General features: G+C 35.6%; 2 protein-coding genes across 2 annotated transcripts; one reads left to right on the top strand and one right to left on the bottom strand.

The window, feature by feature from the left end:
* Positions 1-6,811: 6,811 nt before the first annotated feature.
* LOC145031520 (uncharacterized) lies at positions 6,812-9,228 on the bottom strand. Its single transcript, XM_078980089.1, has one exon. The coding sequence runs from the start codon at positions 8,980-8,982 to the stop codon at positions 6,901-6,903; it is 2,082 nt and encodes a 693-aa protein (XP_078836215.1). The 5' UTR covers positions 8,983-9,228; the 3' UTR covers positions 6,812-6,900.
* Positions 9,229-14,335: 5,107 nt separating this feature from the next.
* LOC145030058 (uncharacterized) lies at positions 14,336-16,200 on the top strand. Its single transcript, XM_078978489.1, has 8 exons — positions 14,336-14,653; positions 14,874-14,939; positions 15,039-15,134; positions 15,244-15,291; positions 15,427-15,498; positions 15,647-15,705; positions 15,781-15,871; positions 15,959-16,200. The coding sequence occupies exons 1-8, from the start codon at positions 14,336-14,338 to the stop codon at positions 16,103-16,105; spliced, it is 897 nt and encodes a 298-aa protein (XP_078834615.1). The 3' UTR covers positions 16,106-16,200.
* Positions 16,201-16,990: the final 790 nt, after the last annotated feature.

Genomic DNA, 16,990 nt, shown 5'->3' with positions numbered 1-16,990 from the left:
CAAATTGAAATGGAAATGTTATAGCAAAAGACTGGTTTAGTCTTTATGTGAGACATCATGAATCGTGTCCCATATGCTTCGGATATAGGATCGATTACATGTGCTATATCCATCCTTTCTAAAATTTTCCAAATGCCTAGGGCGTTAAGAATGGAAAAGGTTTAGAACTGGATATGACTAAAAGGATTAAACAATTGTCGAGGACAATCTAAGGTTTACCAAAGATTGGTTTCTCAAGGACAATTGGAAGTATAGTGATAATTCTGGAAGGACCATATTGACATAATCTGTAAGGAGGCAACTCTTGTTCAGAAGTGATAGTCGAAATGGAATCTGGAAATGTTTCAAAGTTAGAATTTTCAATCTGTGTAAGATTAAGGAAACTTAATGCAAGAAGGATGGTTCCAAGGACTTGATCTTCTTTGGAATGCTCTGTAATGATTGTTGTTAAGTCTTTCTGACTTTGTGCATAATCATTACAAGAGGATCGATGCATATAAGTTTAGAATCTAACAGATTTCAGTAAATGACATGAATTTGGAATTCTTGCATTTGCAGTAAGGATTTGGGAGTGTGAAAAGAGAATCATTGAAGTTATGTTCATTTGATCTAGTTCACAAAAATAAAGATCATAGTCAAACATATTATGCATACTTGGTGTATGGCATGACTATTGTTTAGAAAACATAGTGTACATGCTTGGAGCATGGGACAACTATTGTTTTAAATTCAAGAATAATGTTGATAGCTGAAACAATATACAATGAATAATGTGTAATCATATTGTGATAAATAAAAGGAGTTTTATTTATATTCATAAGTTCTGAGACCATATTGGATTCAATTATTATTGTGTTTCACTTTGCATGTTTTGACTTCCCGAATAAACTAGGTTATTCTTCCGGAATGACTAAGTTATTCAAACCATCCACAGTCGGTCATATGTTGGAAGTAGATATAAATTAAGACTGTCATGGGTTGGCTTGTAGAGGTCTAAGTTGTTAGACAAAGGGCTACAACACTCATGAGTGCTCATAAGTTCTGAGTATTGGATTCAACCCGCGCTCATTGGAATCACTTCATGGATTTTATCACGAGTGATCATGAGACGATAATATCTTATATTCTTCAAACCTAGAGATATGAGTTGTTACTATGAGTTGGTTGTACATTGATTGCACGAAACTGCATTTGGTAACTCGGTGCTATAAAACGTGTCTTTATGTATGATTCAACAAGTAGTAGAACAAGCCATATGAGTCGAAGTTTATCCATTCCTTTTACCTTCGGGATGAAAGCGATATCTGTGGGCCCCTCGATGATTTGATGATGACAAATGGAAGTGCTCGGCCGGGCCAGGACTGATTTGATTTGTTCAATTAGTCAGTCGTCATAAATCGGAAATCGGGAAACAACAAATGGACAGAGAGAATGATTATAATCCATGTCTCAGTCTATATGATATCTAGAATGGAGGAATATATGATCCCTTATCTAATGGACAAGTCGTTGACAAAGATCAGAGTTCATCTACAAGGTCAGAGTTCGACAGAAGCTTTTGAGAGCTACGATTGCTAGTTGGTTCCTGAAGTCATACGCAATAATAGTTTTAGACTTATCCAAGTGGGAGACTGTTGGATTAATGTCTAAGTCCATAACTATAATTGGTAAGACTTGACCCGACCCGGCATGGTCCATTTGGGTTGCATGGCATCATGCACTTGGATAGACTATAATGAGAGAAATAAGACACTTATGGTTATTAATATATTATAAGTTCTAGTATATTAATAATAAGAATAATAAGATTATTTAATTAGTATTGATCAAGAATTAATCTAGGATTAATTAAGTGATCAAAAGAAGACTAATTAAATATATGGGTTGATTGTGTAAATCATCCATACTTATATAGTGGGCTAATGCTCCATGGATTATCTAGTTGGGCCAAAACCCATATGATGCTCCATGGATGCTCCATGGTGTATTTGAACCCATGGATCCAAGGAAATGGAAAGTCATGACAATTAGGGTTTACCCTAATTGTAACACTATATAAAGATATTATTCTTCCCAAAATCGGTCACTAGATTATTCTAGAGAGGGCTAACCGATTTCATGAAGTGTTCTAGTTTCTCTCAAGTTATTCCAAGTGTATTTGGTGTTGTGTGAACCATTTGAGGTGTCACACTTGAGGCACTAAGCACTCAAGCTTCATGAAGACAAGCACTATCAAAGAGGTATGTATTCTATCTTGTTATATCCATTATTTTGTATGCTAGATTAGGATAATACCTTGGATGTTCATATTTGCATGTATAATAGAGAAAACATAGATCCAAGGTATTTAGGGTTGCATGTACACTTAGGAGTGTTAGAATGCTCATAACCCAACAAAAATATGAGAGGTAAATATGATATAGGAGATGACCCTTAAGATAATTCTTTAAGGAATATCAAAGAAGATAATGGGGATGGGTAATCGGGTTGATTGTTTGATGGTTAAATATAATAATTATATTATTATGGGTTGAAAGCCCTATGTACTCACCAAGTTTCCCAACCTGACCCACTCAGTTTATTTATATCACATGTGTTGATATGAAGTCACATTACACTAAGAGATTAAGGAGATATAGATCACTAGTGATAATGAATGTAAGTTTTGTTTATGCTTATGTTCCCGTATTGACAATGACATCCCAAATGTTTTAAAATGAATAAAAATACTTTTCTTCGGAAATACTTTGATAACGTATTTATCATGTTTCATTGGGAACAAATTCCGCAACATTTTGATTTTAAGAGATACTCTGAAATTTATAAAGCATAAACAAAATCAGTCTTTTCTGGCTGTGAAAATGGGGATTTCACATGTTCTTACAACTCGGCGAGTCATAGACTGGACACATTCATATGTTGAAGATGAACTCGACGAGTTCAAGGAAGAACTCAATGAGTCAGATGAAGATTGACTGAAGTGTTGTTGAAGGTGAACTCGTTGAGCTCTTGCTAGACTCGACAAGTGGGGACGGGTTGTAGTATTATGTGGACGAAGGGACTCGACGAGTTGGCGGACCAACTCGGCGAGTCTGGTCGACCAAAAGATGACTTGACCAGGGTTTTACTTTGCCTTTGACCTGGATTCAAGTTGACCCTTGTAGGGGTAGTGAGTACAAGTTGTAACTTAAAGGGGTTGTTGTGTAGGGATTGAGGAGTCGAGGAGAGACGACTTTCACACCGAGGATAGTATAGACACTACACGAATTGGAGGTGAGTTTCCTTCTAGTAGGGGTGGGTCTACGGCCACAATGTCGACCCATCAGTAAGGGCGTTGTGTAGATGGTTGTCTTTGTGATAATCATCTAGGATTGATGTGAGATATGATTACTATGCTTGATATGATCATTGTATTTGATATGCTTGTTGTGCTTGATATGTATTAGTAAATAGCAGGGGTGGAATGGTCCCCGGATACCGGTTGAAAGATACCGAAGGGGAGGGTAGCTCCCGGTTACCGGTTGAAAGATACCGAAGGGGAGGGTAATTCCCAGTTACCGGTTGAAAGATACCGAAAGGGAGGGTAGATCCCAGTTACCGATTGAAAGATACTGAAGGGGAGGGTAGCTCCCAGTTACCCGTTGAAAGATACCAATGATTATGCATTATTTGGTATGGGTATGATGGGGAACTCACTAAGCTTTGAGCTTACAGTTTCAGTTTTGGTTTCAGGTACCTCTTCGTCTAAGGGGAAGGAGCCAGCGGTGTAGCAGAGCATCAAACACACACTCATATGGATTCCGCATGGAGATTTCTGAGATTGTACTCTGATTTTTATTACTTTTGATGATATGGTCTTCAGACACGCTGTTGTGATTTTTATAAATTGATATGACATTGGCAATGTTTGGTAAACTATGTTATGAATCTCGTAATTAAAAATGAAATTTTTGGCCTTGAAAGTTGGGATGTTACAATATTCAATATACTGTTGCAATTGGATTAATTATATATGTCATGATTATGCATAAAGGCTATATAAATGGTATTTTTAGAGCATGTCGGATGATATTAGTATAACCCGAGAACGAGTCATTATGTGACTTATAGGAACATTCTAAAGTACTTGCGAGAACTAGAGAAATATTCCTAATCTCTGAAGTATTTGAAAGAAATCTATGTTTATAGTTAGAGTACATTATGATTTGGAGAACCACATACAAAGATACTTAATGTATATTTCATTATGACTAGGAGTAATCCCATCACGCAAGTATTGGTATCTAAGTCATATTTAAGCATCTAATATATTCTCAATAGTTTTCTCTATATACGAGTTATATATAAAACTATAAATGTATGTATTAGCAAAGTTTATACGAATCAATTTTGTCAAATCTACTTAACAAAGATCATTCATTAGCTAAAGCATGAAAGTCAAGCTAGTGTAATAGGGCCTTATTGATATAAGTAGATGCATTTGACTGAAATTTAGTATTTGGATATTGGAACAATAAAAGCAACATATATTGTAATGAATTGATATATTGGATATGAGTCTCTTACTGAATAATTGTTGTGTTATATATTAGCATGTTTAAATCCTTGAATAACTAGGTTATTTTAAATGTCCATAGTCGTTCATAATTGTGGGAGCATCTACGAAGTAAGACTAATATGAGTGGATTTGTTGATTATTATGGAGATGAGAATAGCAAGAGTTGCTACCAACTTTGTAGATACTTGATTAGGAGCATAAGTATTGGACCTGACCCGCATCAAAATCACTTTATGGATCGTATTCATGAGTAATGTTTTGATCAAGGTTGTATCTTTGTATTCTTAGACCTGAGATATATATTTGGGACTTGAAGTGTAGGAATTGTTGTGCTTTGACATTGTTTAACGTTGTTCCGTAAAAGGCATTCATAAGGGCCCTCATTGGGTATGACATGAACTACATTAATGGGCATATGTAGTCAAGATGGGATTTGTCCATCTTATTCGTTGAGAGTTAGACATCTAATGTCTTACTCACGGTTGAAAACTAAATAAAATAGATTGCGATCCATATCCCATGTTCAACATGATGTCTGAGACAACGAAATAATTGATATGTTGTTAGGGGTAGTAGTCTGTTGTTAGACGTCATCTACTATCTATGCCAGTCTATAATGAATCTTGTGCAAGTGGGAGATTGTTTAATCTATATACCCAAGAATCATTATTGGGTGATATTGTTAATAATATATGATCCTATAGTGTCACACCTTTATCAAGTTGCCACATTTTGTATATTTATTATTAATATGATTATTAATAGATAATATCAATTCTTGTATTTTTAATAAGGGGATCATTATTGTTTTGTGAAAATAATAATTATAAGAGAGTATAAGTAATTATTATTTCATATGGTATGAATTAATAAGTTATCTACAACCTTTTAGACTTGTTAGATTCTTTTGTCTTTTACCTAAAGATAAAGTTTATATTTTATAAACTTAGTGTTTATAAAATTTAAAGAATACATCCTCTTCTGAAAGGTATAACCAAATTTAATAAAGAAATATGAAAGTTATTTGTCAACCTTCATGCTTTGTCTCTCTATGCTTCTAAATGCTACAAATACTTTAGAGTATTTTAATGTAAAACCATGAGCATGAAGAGCTTCCTTTCTTTCTTCTAAAGGCTACAAAACTAGCTAGTCTTTTTGGTATTTCTTTCTTCCCTTTTCTCTCTTTAAAAGCGTAAATATGAAGAGCTTCATTTCTTTTGAAGTTTGGTGCTTTACTTTGGTATTTAAAGCTTCCTTGAGTTGTCTCATACAATAATTATTTAAGTTAAGCACTTAAAGGTTTAAAACACTCAAGAATACAAGAAAGAACTAACATTCCAAGTGTTTTACTCTTTATGGTGGATACCATAGAAAAATCATATTCTTTGATTTATGCTATCTTTATCAACAACCTAAAACCAAGTGGATTTAAAGACTTCAAATGTTATTGTTTTAAAAACTCTTTGATTGTTTTTATTTCATTTTAACCTCTATAAATGGATCCTTGATGGTTTGGTTTTTTTATAAATTAAAAAATAAACTTGTGATTTTTATAAGACTTCCATTGTGGTTTTTGTAAAAAACAAATTTATATTTTGTATCAAAACCCATCACGTAAATCCACCATTAGTTTATGCATTTTCCTTGGAGATTCTTTAATCTCGTGGAAAAGTAAGAAACAAGATTATGTCTCTTGCCCGTCTACAAAAGTCGAGTATCTTGCTATGGTTGTGATTACCTATGAGATTGGTTGGTTGCATTGGCTTTCTTGCTGATGAAGTCTTGTTATTTCTCATTGTTGCAATAATAGTGAAATGCAGATTGCAAATAATTTTATTTCCCATGAGCAAACAAAAAAACTATAAATCGCCATCATTTTCGGCTTGAAACAATCTCGCTTCCTTGTATACCATCAACTTTGTAGATTGTTGATATTTTTAAGAAGACTCAATTATTTGTAATTATAGTTTTCTTTCAATAACCGTTTTCTCTTTAGATTGTTATTAATTTGCAACTTCATTTACAAAGTCCGATAGAATCTAAAGGAATTGGAGCCACAAATTCCAATTAATGTGTTTGGTTGCCATACCGACCGGATTGAATTTGGGAGATACCTTCAAATTCATGTCCCAAAGATTACATTAAAACTAAGCCACATTGTTTAGTTTTTCATTAAATGACCAAATTGTCGTAAAAAAAAAAAACCATTTTCTATATACAAGTATTTCCCATGATTCTAAAGTGCAAAAAACATAAGCAAGTTGTTTGCATTCTATGCTAAAGTAATCATAACAAAAGACCAAATTTTTTTTTACCAAAGATTATAAGATATATGTCATGACTTATGAAACTGAAGTGGACAATTTTGCAAGTAAATCATTACACGAAATGCTTCCTGTTTCTGAACTTTCTTGTGAAAAATTCGGTAAAAGCTCCATAACATCAACATCCTCAGAAGCATGACAAACACATGTCAAAATAGTCGAAGTCAACTTTGAGTCAAGCATAATCCCCTTTTTAGCCATTTCACGAAGCAACTCGAATATCTCATCTGTTTCACCCTTTTCACACAAACATTTTAACAAAGAATCATACACAAATTTATCTGGCATGAAACCAAAATCAACCATCTTTTTCAACATCCCCTTTGCTTCATCCAATTCCCCTAATTTACAATATCGATTTATCAATATAGAAAACGTATACACATCAGGATCCACACCCTTTTCACGCATCATTATGAGTAATTTTGTCAAATCCTCCATATTTCCAGCTTTAAATAATGAATCGATTATAATATTGAAAGAAGTCACATCAGGTTCACAGTTCTCATTTCCCATTTCTTGAAACAACATTGTTGCTTGTTCTAAACTACCCTCCTTACATAATGCCAACATTAATGCATTGAAATCACACACATTGGGAACATGACTATGTTTTCTCATAAGAATAAAGATCCCTTTTGCAATGTTAATCATATGTAATTTGCAAAATCCGTTGATAATGTGACTAAAAGTGTATGAATTTGGGGTTAATCCTACTTCAAGCATTTGCTTCCATAGTAACATACTCTTTTCGATTTCTCCATTTCTCAAATACGTGTCTATAAGTGAATTATAAGTTATCACATTACCATTATTTCCATTTGAAATCATGTTTTGATGAATCTTTGAAGCCTCGTTTATACGGTTTTCTTTGCATAGACCTTGGATGAGTAAATTATGTGTCTTGACATTGGGATTAACATCGTTTTTTTCAATCAAAAGGTTGTAAAGTATCAATGCATCATCAACTTTCTTTTGGTCACATAGTTCTTTAAGTAAATTGTTGTAAAAGTTCATGGAAGGATTCTTTTCCTTCTCCATCATTGTTTTCAATAGCTTAAAACAATCGATTACTAATCCCTCTTTACATAAGCTGATAATCAACTGCATGTATGTTGTGCTATTAGGCTCTTGACCCTTTTCTATCATAAAATTAAGTAAATCTAAAGCTTTTTTAGCTTTCCCATTCAGACAATGCCCATTGATTAAACCTGTATATGTAACAGCATCTGGTAGAATTCCATTATCCATCATGGAATTTAAGATTCCCATGGCTTCTTTGAACTTTCCCTCTTTAGAAAGACCATGAATTAAAGGATTATATATGTCTAAAGAAGGAGATAATCCTTTACTCATCATATCATCAAGAATCTCTTTCCCTTTTCCAGTCTTTCCATTTTGGTAAAGATTGATTACCAATGTTCTGTAAGTAACCAAATCAGGAGCACAACCTAAATTCTCCATTTTACCCTTCAAAGCTAAGGCTTCATCATATCTACTAGTCTTGCAAAGGCCAGAAACGAGGGTATTAAGTGTCACCTCATCTGGAGCTAACCCATAGCTAGAAACTTGATGAAAAAGCCCCATGGCATCATCAATTTTGTTCTTGCGACATAGACCTTTCAATACAAGATTAACAAGGTACACGTTGACATTGAATCCGCTTTTTAGAATCAAACATAAAACAGAAATTGCATATTCTGGTTTCTGGAAATGCACTAAGCTCTCAATTACAGCACCATATGAAAGAAAGAAAGGGACTACTCCAATGGTAGCTAGTTTTCTGTAAACTTGCAAAACTAAACCGTACTTACTGTTTCTACCCAAGCTTTCCACGATGAAATTGCATGTGGAAGAAGAAGGAATCAGGCCTAACTCAGCCGACTGTTCGAACAGCAAAACCGCATCTGCAAATTGGGGATTAGGTTTTTGTAGAAGCTGTCTTAATTGGGAATCTAAGTTATTTGTCACAGCATGATTTGAATGAGCTATACCAATTGAACGAGATACCGATGATGATGAAGAGAAAAGCTTAGTGAAAACACTACCATGGTAGGTAAATGGATGTCTGAAGAAGGGTTTTATCATGCTTCGAGTCATGATTTGAATATGTGACTACTACTATTTATGCGCGTGTGTGTTGCATAAGGGTTTTAGGAGTATGAAAAAAAAAAAAAAGGCAGGAAAGCAAGTAGTAATGACTTCGATTTAACGAATCGATGGTGTGGATTTACCTGTTGAAGGTTGCCGGAGGGAAAAAGTCGCCGGAGTACTGCTAATTGCAAAATAAGCCGGACGGAAGCTTGAAGGTTTTAGACTTTTAGTTGGGGTTGCTGTTTTGATGGCGTAGAGGAGGAAATAGAGTTAGTTTCATATATGGTCTATCAACTATATATTAATATACACTTTTTATCCGAGTATTTTTTATATTTTCATTAACAGTCCTTGATGCACAAAATGATAAATGTTGAAATTTCTTACAAACATAAGTTATTTTTCTAAGACAAAACTGTAAAAATGGTTCATGTGGTATGCATTTTTTTCGATTTTTTTTTTTGGTATTGTGGTCCTTTTGAGTTAGTTTCATTGCAGATTTGGTCTCTCAGTAAATTGAAATGACTTTAATTGTAACGACCCAAAATTTAAGACCAAAAATTTCTTTTAATAAATCATTACTTAAAGTGAAGTCATCATTCCAAAACATAATATGAGTATAAGTTTTCAAAACACATGTTCATTATCAGAGTAAACATTCCCAGGTTGTCTAATGTATGGTGTGTGCCATGCGATCACCCCGAGCTCTTCCCTCCGCTACCGGAAGTACCTGAAACCAAAACTAAAAACCGTAAGCACAAAGCTTAGTGAGTTCCCCCACCTACCACATACCATGTATAACCACATATTACACATACTGGGCCACGCCCGCTATCTTGGGCCTCGCCCCCTACCTCGGGCCTCGCTCGCTACAACGGCCCCGCCGCTCCAGGCCCCGCCTGGCTTCGAGCCCCGCTCGGATACATATCTATTTTACTTAGGCCCCGCCTGTCACAGGGCCTCGCCCGCCAACAATTAACATCACATAAACATATCACAACACATAACTAAACACATACAACTGGTTCTGTCCTAAGGCCTTGCCTATCCTGAGCCTCGCCCATGTACTGCTACTAATGAGTCATGGAACCCCGTCCACGCTCCTAGTGGTAGTGAGGTACGGGCCCAGCCCACTCTCACTCATGTTCTAGTTTGGGCCTCGCCCCTGTTCTACTACTAATGAGATATGGAACCCCATCCACACTTTGTTATTGATGAGATACGAGACCTCGCCCACACTCACCTCCCTACCAGGCACATACATGTATCACACAGACAACAAGTATAATCTAGCATATAAACGAATCCTTGGGCACCCGCCCGCTATTAGTGGACCTCGTCCTGAATATCATACTAGCATATTGTGCCTAGGGCTAACCCCCGGGTCTTCTACTCATAACTACATGGGCCAGCATTGTGGCCTTAGACCCATTCACACAAAGGGAAACTCACCTGCACTGGGTGAACTTGCTGATGATCTCACTAGTTGCTGCCCGTCAACTCACTGAACTCCTGCTCCCCTTGCTCCCTGAACTACCAATATCAATGCAACATTGAGTCTAACTGACCCCCGAAAGACAACCAAGTCAACCCTGATCCAAGTCAAAGTCCTGGTCAAGGTCAACCTTCCAGGTCAACCCTACTGATTCGTCGAGTTCATAATGTTCAAAATCCTTCCATTCGCGACTCGAATCGCCGAGTCAGTCCATGACTCGCCGAGTCAACCGATTTCTGAGTCCTTACCTGTCCAACTCACTGAGTCTCCACCCGACTCACTGATTCGAGTCTTAACTCGAAGGGTTTGGGGTTTCGCGACCTGACTCGCCGAGTCCAAGAACAGAATCGCCGAGTACAAGGCAATCTTCATATGACTCGATGAGTTGTTCATCCCACTCGTCGAGTTTCTCCACAACTTCATGCTACTCGCCGAGTCCACTCAAAGGACTCGTCGAGTCCCTTCAGTTCTCCTTACATGAAGAGGACTTTTGAGTCATGCATGGACTCTAAACTGTAGATCTACCCTTCCCAAGCCTATTCCTCACGTAAAGTTGCAAACTTTACGTGTAGAGAGGGAGATCTAGGCAAAATATGCCATAAACTAGGGTTTAAGGCCAAGGGGCTTCAAAATCGACTCAAGGGCTGATACTTTTTGCTTCTCCAGGCCATAACACACTTGGATTTGAAGTAGCAACTCCAGATCCGGCTTCTAACCCATAAGGGTGGCTAATCATGGCTTAAAAAGCCCAAAACTCACAACCAAAAATAGATCTAAGGGAAGGAAATGACTTAATACCTTCAATACCTCAGAAAGACTCCACAAACTCCAGATCTAAAGCCAATCCTTGAAGCTTCACTGATTCCCTTCCCTCTTCCTCCTTCAAATCACCCAAAAATGGCTTGGAAGCTTGGATGCACAACAATGGAGGCTTAGGCTTCGTTTTCTGAACGAGGGATGCTATAAGGAACCCTAATGGAGAGAATAAGAAGCTTAAATAGCGCTCAATGTCCCGGATTTAGGGTTTTCCTTGCACAGACCGGACTCGCCGAGTCCACTTGGCCGACTCGCCGAGTTGGCCACTTACACCTTGACCCGGATCCCGCTCGGACTCGCCGAGTCCCTCCTTGGACTCGCCGAGTCGACCCTTAAAATTAGGGCTTTCTTTCCTTTCTTGGCCTTTAAAACTTTGGGTGTTACATTAATACCCTTAGGGTATTTATTTTCTATTTTTCTTTCATTTTTTAAATCTAATAATTATTTATTTATTTAAACAATAAAAAAATAAGATGGCCCATCCCCCCTCTCTCACACACACACACACACTAAACTCCTTCACTTCACCACCCTTTTCACACAATCACAAACCAAAACATCCTAAAACCAAAACCATCAAATGAGTGTCTGAAATTTATGAGTTGAGGAAGAAAATCACAGATATGGTTTATGACATACCGAGTCATTTTGTTGTCTCCAAGGGATGTACAGGCTACAAAAACTAAAGCAACTACCATGGACGCATTTAACTTTCCACCAAAAAGGTCTGATTTTGCATTACCGATAGAACCCAACCCCCGAAAAGGTTTGTTTTTTTTATTTAGCCAGTAATCATTTTTGTATCTGGGTTTATTTATGTTTGTAGTTGTTGGTCAGACCATCATCTTCATCTTCGTTTTCTCAGAAAGTATAGTTGTGCAAGGAATCTAGTTCTATTCTAAACCATTGAAGATGATTACAGTGATGAATGTAGTGGTTCGTTGGTGTAGACAGATGTGTATGTGTATGTGTGTTTTGAAGGTCTTGGTGGTTTTGAGGAGAAGATCATCTGATTTCATTATATAGGTTTCAGAGGGGATATATATAGATTGAGGGAAAGATGGAGAGGATAGATAAGGTTCTGGTTTTTAAAACCTAAGGACAATGAAGGGTTCATCGGACTTGGGAAGCATGTCGATGAATAGGAGTCACATCTTCAGATGTTCGCTAGAAAAAGCTTGACACAAGATCTCGGTTTCTTTGGAAAAAGCTTGACACGAGATTTGTGTGTGTTTTTGTTCTGATGATGAATTCCAATATCTAATTTAATGTTCTTTAGACATTTGTTGATTTTTATAGGGAAAAAAACATTAAAGTTATGAAAAGGAAAAGTAATGAAGAAGAGAGAGAGAGAGAGAGAGAGAGGGAGGGAGAAAGAGAGAGAGGGGGGGATGTGCCATCTTATTTTTTTATTGTTTAAATAAATAAATAATTATTAGATTTTAAAAAAATGAAAGAAAAATAGAAATAAATATATCCCAATGGTATTAAAGTCATTTCATTTTACTGATGGATCAAATCTGCAACGAAACTAGCTCAAAATGACCACGAATCCAAAAAAAAATCGAAATTTGGATTAAACCTTAAAAAAATATATACCATAAGGACCATTTTTGCAATTTTATCGTTTTCTAAGAGTAAAACTTATGTATTACGTAGTTTTATTGTTATGGTTTGTCATCTCCTAAACCAACATTTAAATTGTAGCCGAAAAAACTTTTTTACATAAAATGTTATAATTTGTAGATTTAAGAAAAAAATTATACAATGGTTCATGTTTTTAGTTGAAAATTATCATTTTTATCTAGAATTTTTTACAACCAGATTGATACAGAAGAAGTTTTTTTAATGTGGTTTTGGTCCTAAGCAACTGTGGGAAATATTGATTTGCCATTATTATTTTCTTTTTCGTTATTTATTTATTTTAGTACTTTTTAGATTAGAAAAAAATCTAACCCCACCTAACATGCACCCTCTCTTTAACTTACATCAACCATCATGCAAGTCGAAAAGATTTTAGATCTTATTTATATTTTTTTACTAACCACAAGGACCAAATTTGCAGTTTAGTCATTTTTGCAATTTAGTATTAGATTTAATGAACTGCGGTTCGGTGGAAATGATAATAAATTCAAAAACCACAACAATCAAATGCCTCCAACGTTAATCTTAAGTATTGCCTATGACCTAACTAGTTATTTGCTTTCTTTTTGGGTGTACGGATGTCGTGAATCAAAACCACAATGACAAGTGTCCATACATCTCAAATGGTTGTGATATCTTTTAAATACCATAATTGTCCACTCCTTTTATAAGAAAAACATTCGCACACATGCAAACCTACATGATGAACATTTATCGAGTAAACAAATTTATTTCACAAACAGCCATTTTCTTAATTAATATCCATTTTTTCAATCTTTATAGTTATTGAATTTGTGTTTTATGTCTATTGGCTTACTCAAAGCAAAAGGGTATCCCAATTTTTTTTCCGGGTATCATCGCAACAAGTGAGCATGGGATACGATTGGTTAGTTTTGACATAAAATCGAACACAAAACCGACAGCCTTGGTTTTGAAACTTTTAAAACCAAACCGAACCCAAACCCACCGGTTTAGTGTTTCAGTTTTCAGTTTGTACTTGGGTTTTCCGGTTTGATTTTGGTTTTAAACCTAAACCTTAATTGAATATTTAGCTAACTTCTAATCTTATTATATAAACATGAAGTTGAAGTATCTTTTAATACTTGAATAAATGTGAGACTCAAAGTAGATATGAAATAAAGAATGAGGATAACAAGTAGTTTTATATTCTAGTCTACACCCCCATGAAATCTAACAAACATGATACTCGATACTCCTAAAGGAAATTTTAGTCGTTGTAAACTCAAAATTTGGGAACATACAAGTTCTCATAGAACGACTTGGAATGTTAGAGGAATATATATGCAAAGTAACATATAGTTCAGGGTCTATATCTATAATTCAATCCTCAATCTATAAATATCGAATCGCAACGACTCTCTTTGTAAACCCTCACCCTTCACAATGAAGCTCACCGGAGCCTTGCTGCTTCTATCCTTCGCTCTATTGGTTTCATCATCTTCAGCTTTTCAATCGGACGAGCTTATTGTGGACGATGAACAATTTGATTCAAATGAGCGCCCTTCCCATGAATTCGTATCATCATCGTCACCTTCCATTTCTTCTGGTTCGCATTCTCCGTTAAAACCCATTCGAAAGACGTCTGCGGAGCCTGATTCAGACTCTAGAGTTCAGTTCGCTCTGGAACACGCATTTGGAGATTCAGAAGATTTCTCCGTCGCCGGCACTTTCACTGCTCGCCTCAAATCTCATGGAGGAAAGGTACTCAGATTCTATGATCATTTCATCGATTTCGTTGTTTAATTTTATGATCATCATCACGAAAATTCTCACATTTTACAAAACACAAGTCACCGAGTGACCTAATTGAACAATCTTTAAACTTTTGTATGCTCTTGTACACTACTTTTTTGTTATGTTACGAGTTATAAAGCTATTAACACGATCGACTTCTTTCTGGTTTGGCTTCTTTTGCTTAAAGAGAACTCTTACAAAGATCAGATTCTCAAGAAACGATCTTAGCACAATAGAGAAGGAGAAGTTCAAAGTAATTCTTCATCAAACCTACTTCTTAAATGACGTTTTTGTTTATGTTTCACTAGTTGTATGACTTTAAATTCTTCTTGTTGATGTTCATCTACTGTAGAAACTACTTGAAGATGATGATTTCTACAGGATAAGGGTGCCATCTAACGTATTAAATTCTCCTGGAAAGGCTTATGTTATCTCCTCAGTAAAAGCAGTAAGCTTGAAACTTGACATTAGGTTATATATTTTCACTCTTAGCATCCTTAGCAGAAATTAAGGTTTATACTTTATACACTATTTACTGATCCTGTATTTACTTTCAGAGGTGCCTCCCAAATGATGGCTTGGATGAACACTTCATCATACACATGGTAATTCTCCTTTCCATTAATGTGTCAAAAAAAAAAAATGTCTAAAAGTTACACATTTTAATATTTTATCATGCTAATTTACATTTCATTACTCTATAATTATTCATCATCTGGTATAAAATATAAATCATGCAGGAAGGTGTCCACATTTTGGCTGTTAATTATGGTTCTCTTAGGGCTTGCCAATATAATCGGCAATTGAGAATTGTAAGTTTTCACAAATATATAATTTACTTGTGTTCTCTTTTAGACCAATGTATTTAAACATTTATATCATTTGAGTTTTTAAATATTCAGTGACTTCCACTAACTTGAATGTCATATATGACATGTCATGCTTTCTATTCATTTTCAGCCTTCAAAGTGGACCTTCAACTCTCACACAGTTTTAAAGTACAGTGAATATACACCAAGGTCAAATTCTTAATATCTTCCTCTTTTCATAACTCCATTTTCAGCCTTTAAAATTCCTTGAGTCAACTCAAACAGGACGCCAATATTTTCTGAACATATCATTGGTGGTGATATGGGAGAGGATGAAGGGGTAAAGCCAATAGAGAGATCCTTTTTGGCTAAATATGTGAGTCATGAATATTTTAATTTCAACTTAATTATTTTGAAAACTACTTGTGTTTATGATAACATGATGTACTTGATAATTTTTCAGTGGATGTATTTGATGCCGCTTGTTGTTATTGTCATGAATGCTATCAACCAATCCGCGAACATGGTGGAGGAACAGGTGGATATGCCACCACAGCAGGCGGTTAGGGCTATCCATCATGGGCAAAGTGCAGCTGTCCGGAGGCGGTGATGGTGGTTTTGTGGTAGTCTTTGATGGAATTTGAACCCTAGAAGTTGTGATCATTGCATAATTATATGCATTTTTCTTTCTCATTCATTTTAACTCGTGTCATTTTGATTTGGATTGCATTTTTGCTAAGTTTGTAAGTGTAATCATTCTTTATTGGATTTGGCTAGCCATATTTCCCTAAATTAGGTTGGCCACATTTTTTGTTTTTGGAAATAGTACTTTTTTGAAGTTCCTATGTTGCCCCATGATCTTTGAGCAATTATGTTTCTCCCCCATATTCGTTTGATAGATAATTTGTTGTTTTGGGTTTGTTTTGTTTGTGAATTTTGATGGAATTGGAATTTGAGATTACATTCGATGCGTTTTTGGTTGCCAAATGAACAAAATTTAATAATATCAATATATCATGAACTCACCATTCATAGGAGGTACCATTCATAAGAGAAGGTAGAATAAACTTGATTTCATTATTAATTTCTTTTACTAAAGACCAAAATACTCTTAACTCCCCGTCTGAGTTTTTTTAGGGAAAGAGAAGAAATGATTCGACCATCCAAGAATGTCCAAAAATCCCAACCATGTCAGTTCCTTGCCCTTCGAACTTGAAGGACTTGCAACTAAAAACATAAGGTAACAATTGTAAGCCAAAGGCTTAGTGAGTAATCATAACACTCACCCATTATACATATCATATGCATTTTTACTTTATACACATAAACTTCAAATAGTAAATAACATATTTCTTACATACTATCACCTAACATATGTATATTTCCTAACACATATTGTTGGTACCAACCCTACTCCAGCAGGTTGATTCCCCGAAGGGCTGTCTCGGACACTGCCAACTGGGACTGATCACTTCCTCAAAGGGCTGTCATGATC

The sequence above is a fragment of the Lactuca saligna genome, chromosome 2 (assembly GCF_052625555.1).
Source record: "Lactuca saligna cultivar CGN05327 chromosome 2, ASM5262555v1, whole genome shotgun sequence".
NCBI lineage: Eukaryota > Viridiplantae > Streptophyta > Magnoliopsida > Asterales > Asteraceae > Lactuca > Lactuca saligna.
Note: the sequence above shows the minus strand (reverse complement) of the source record. Positions and strands in the feature narration are given on the sequence as shown.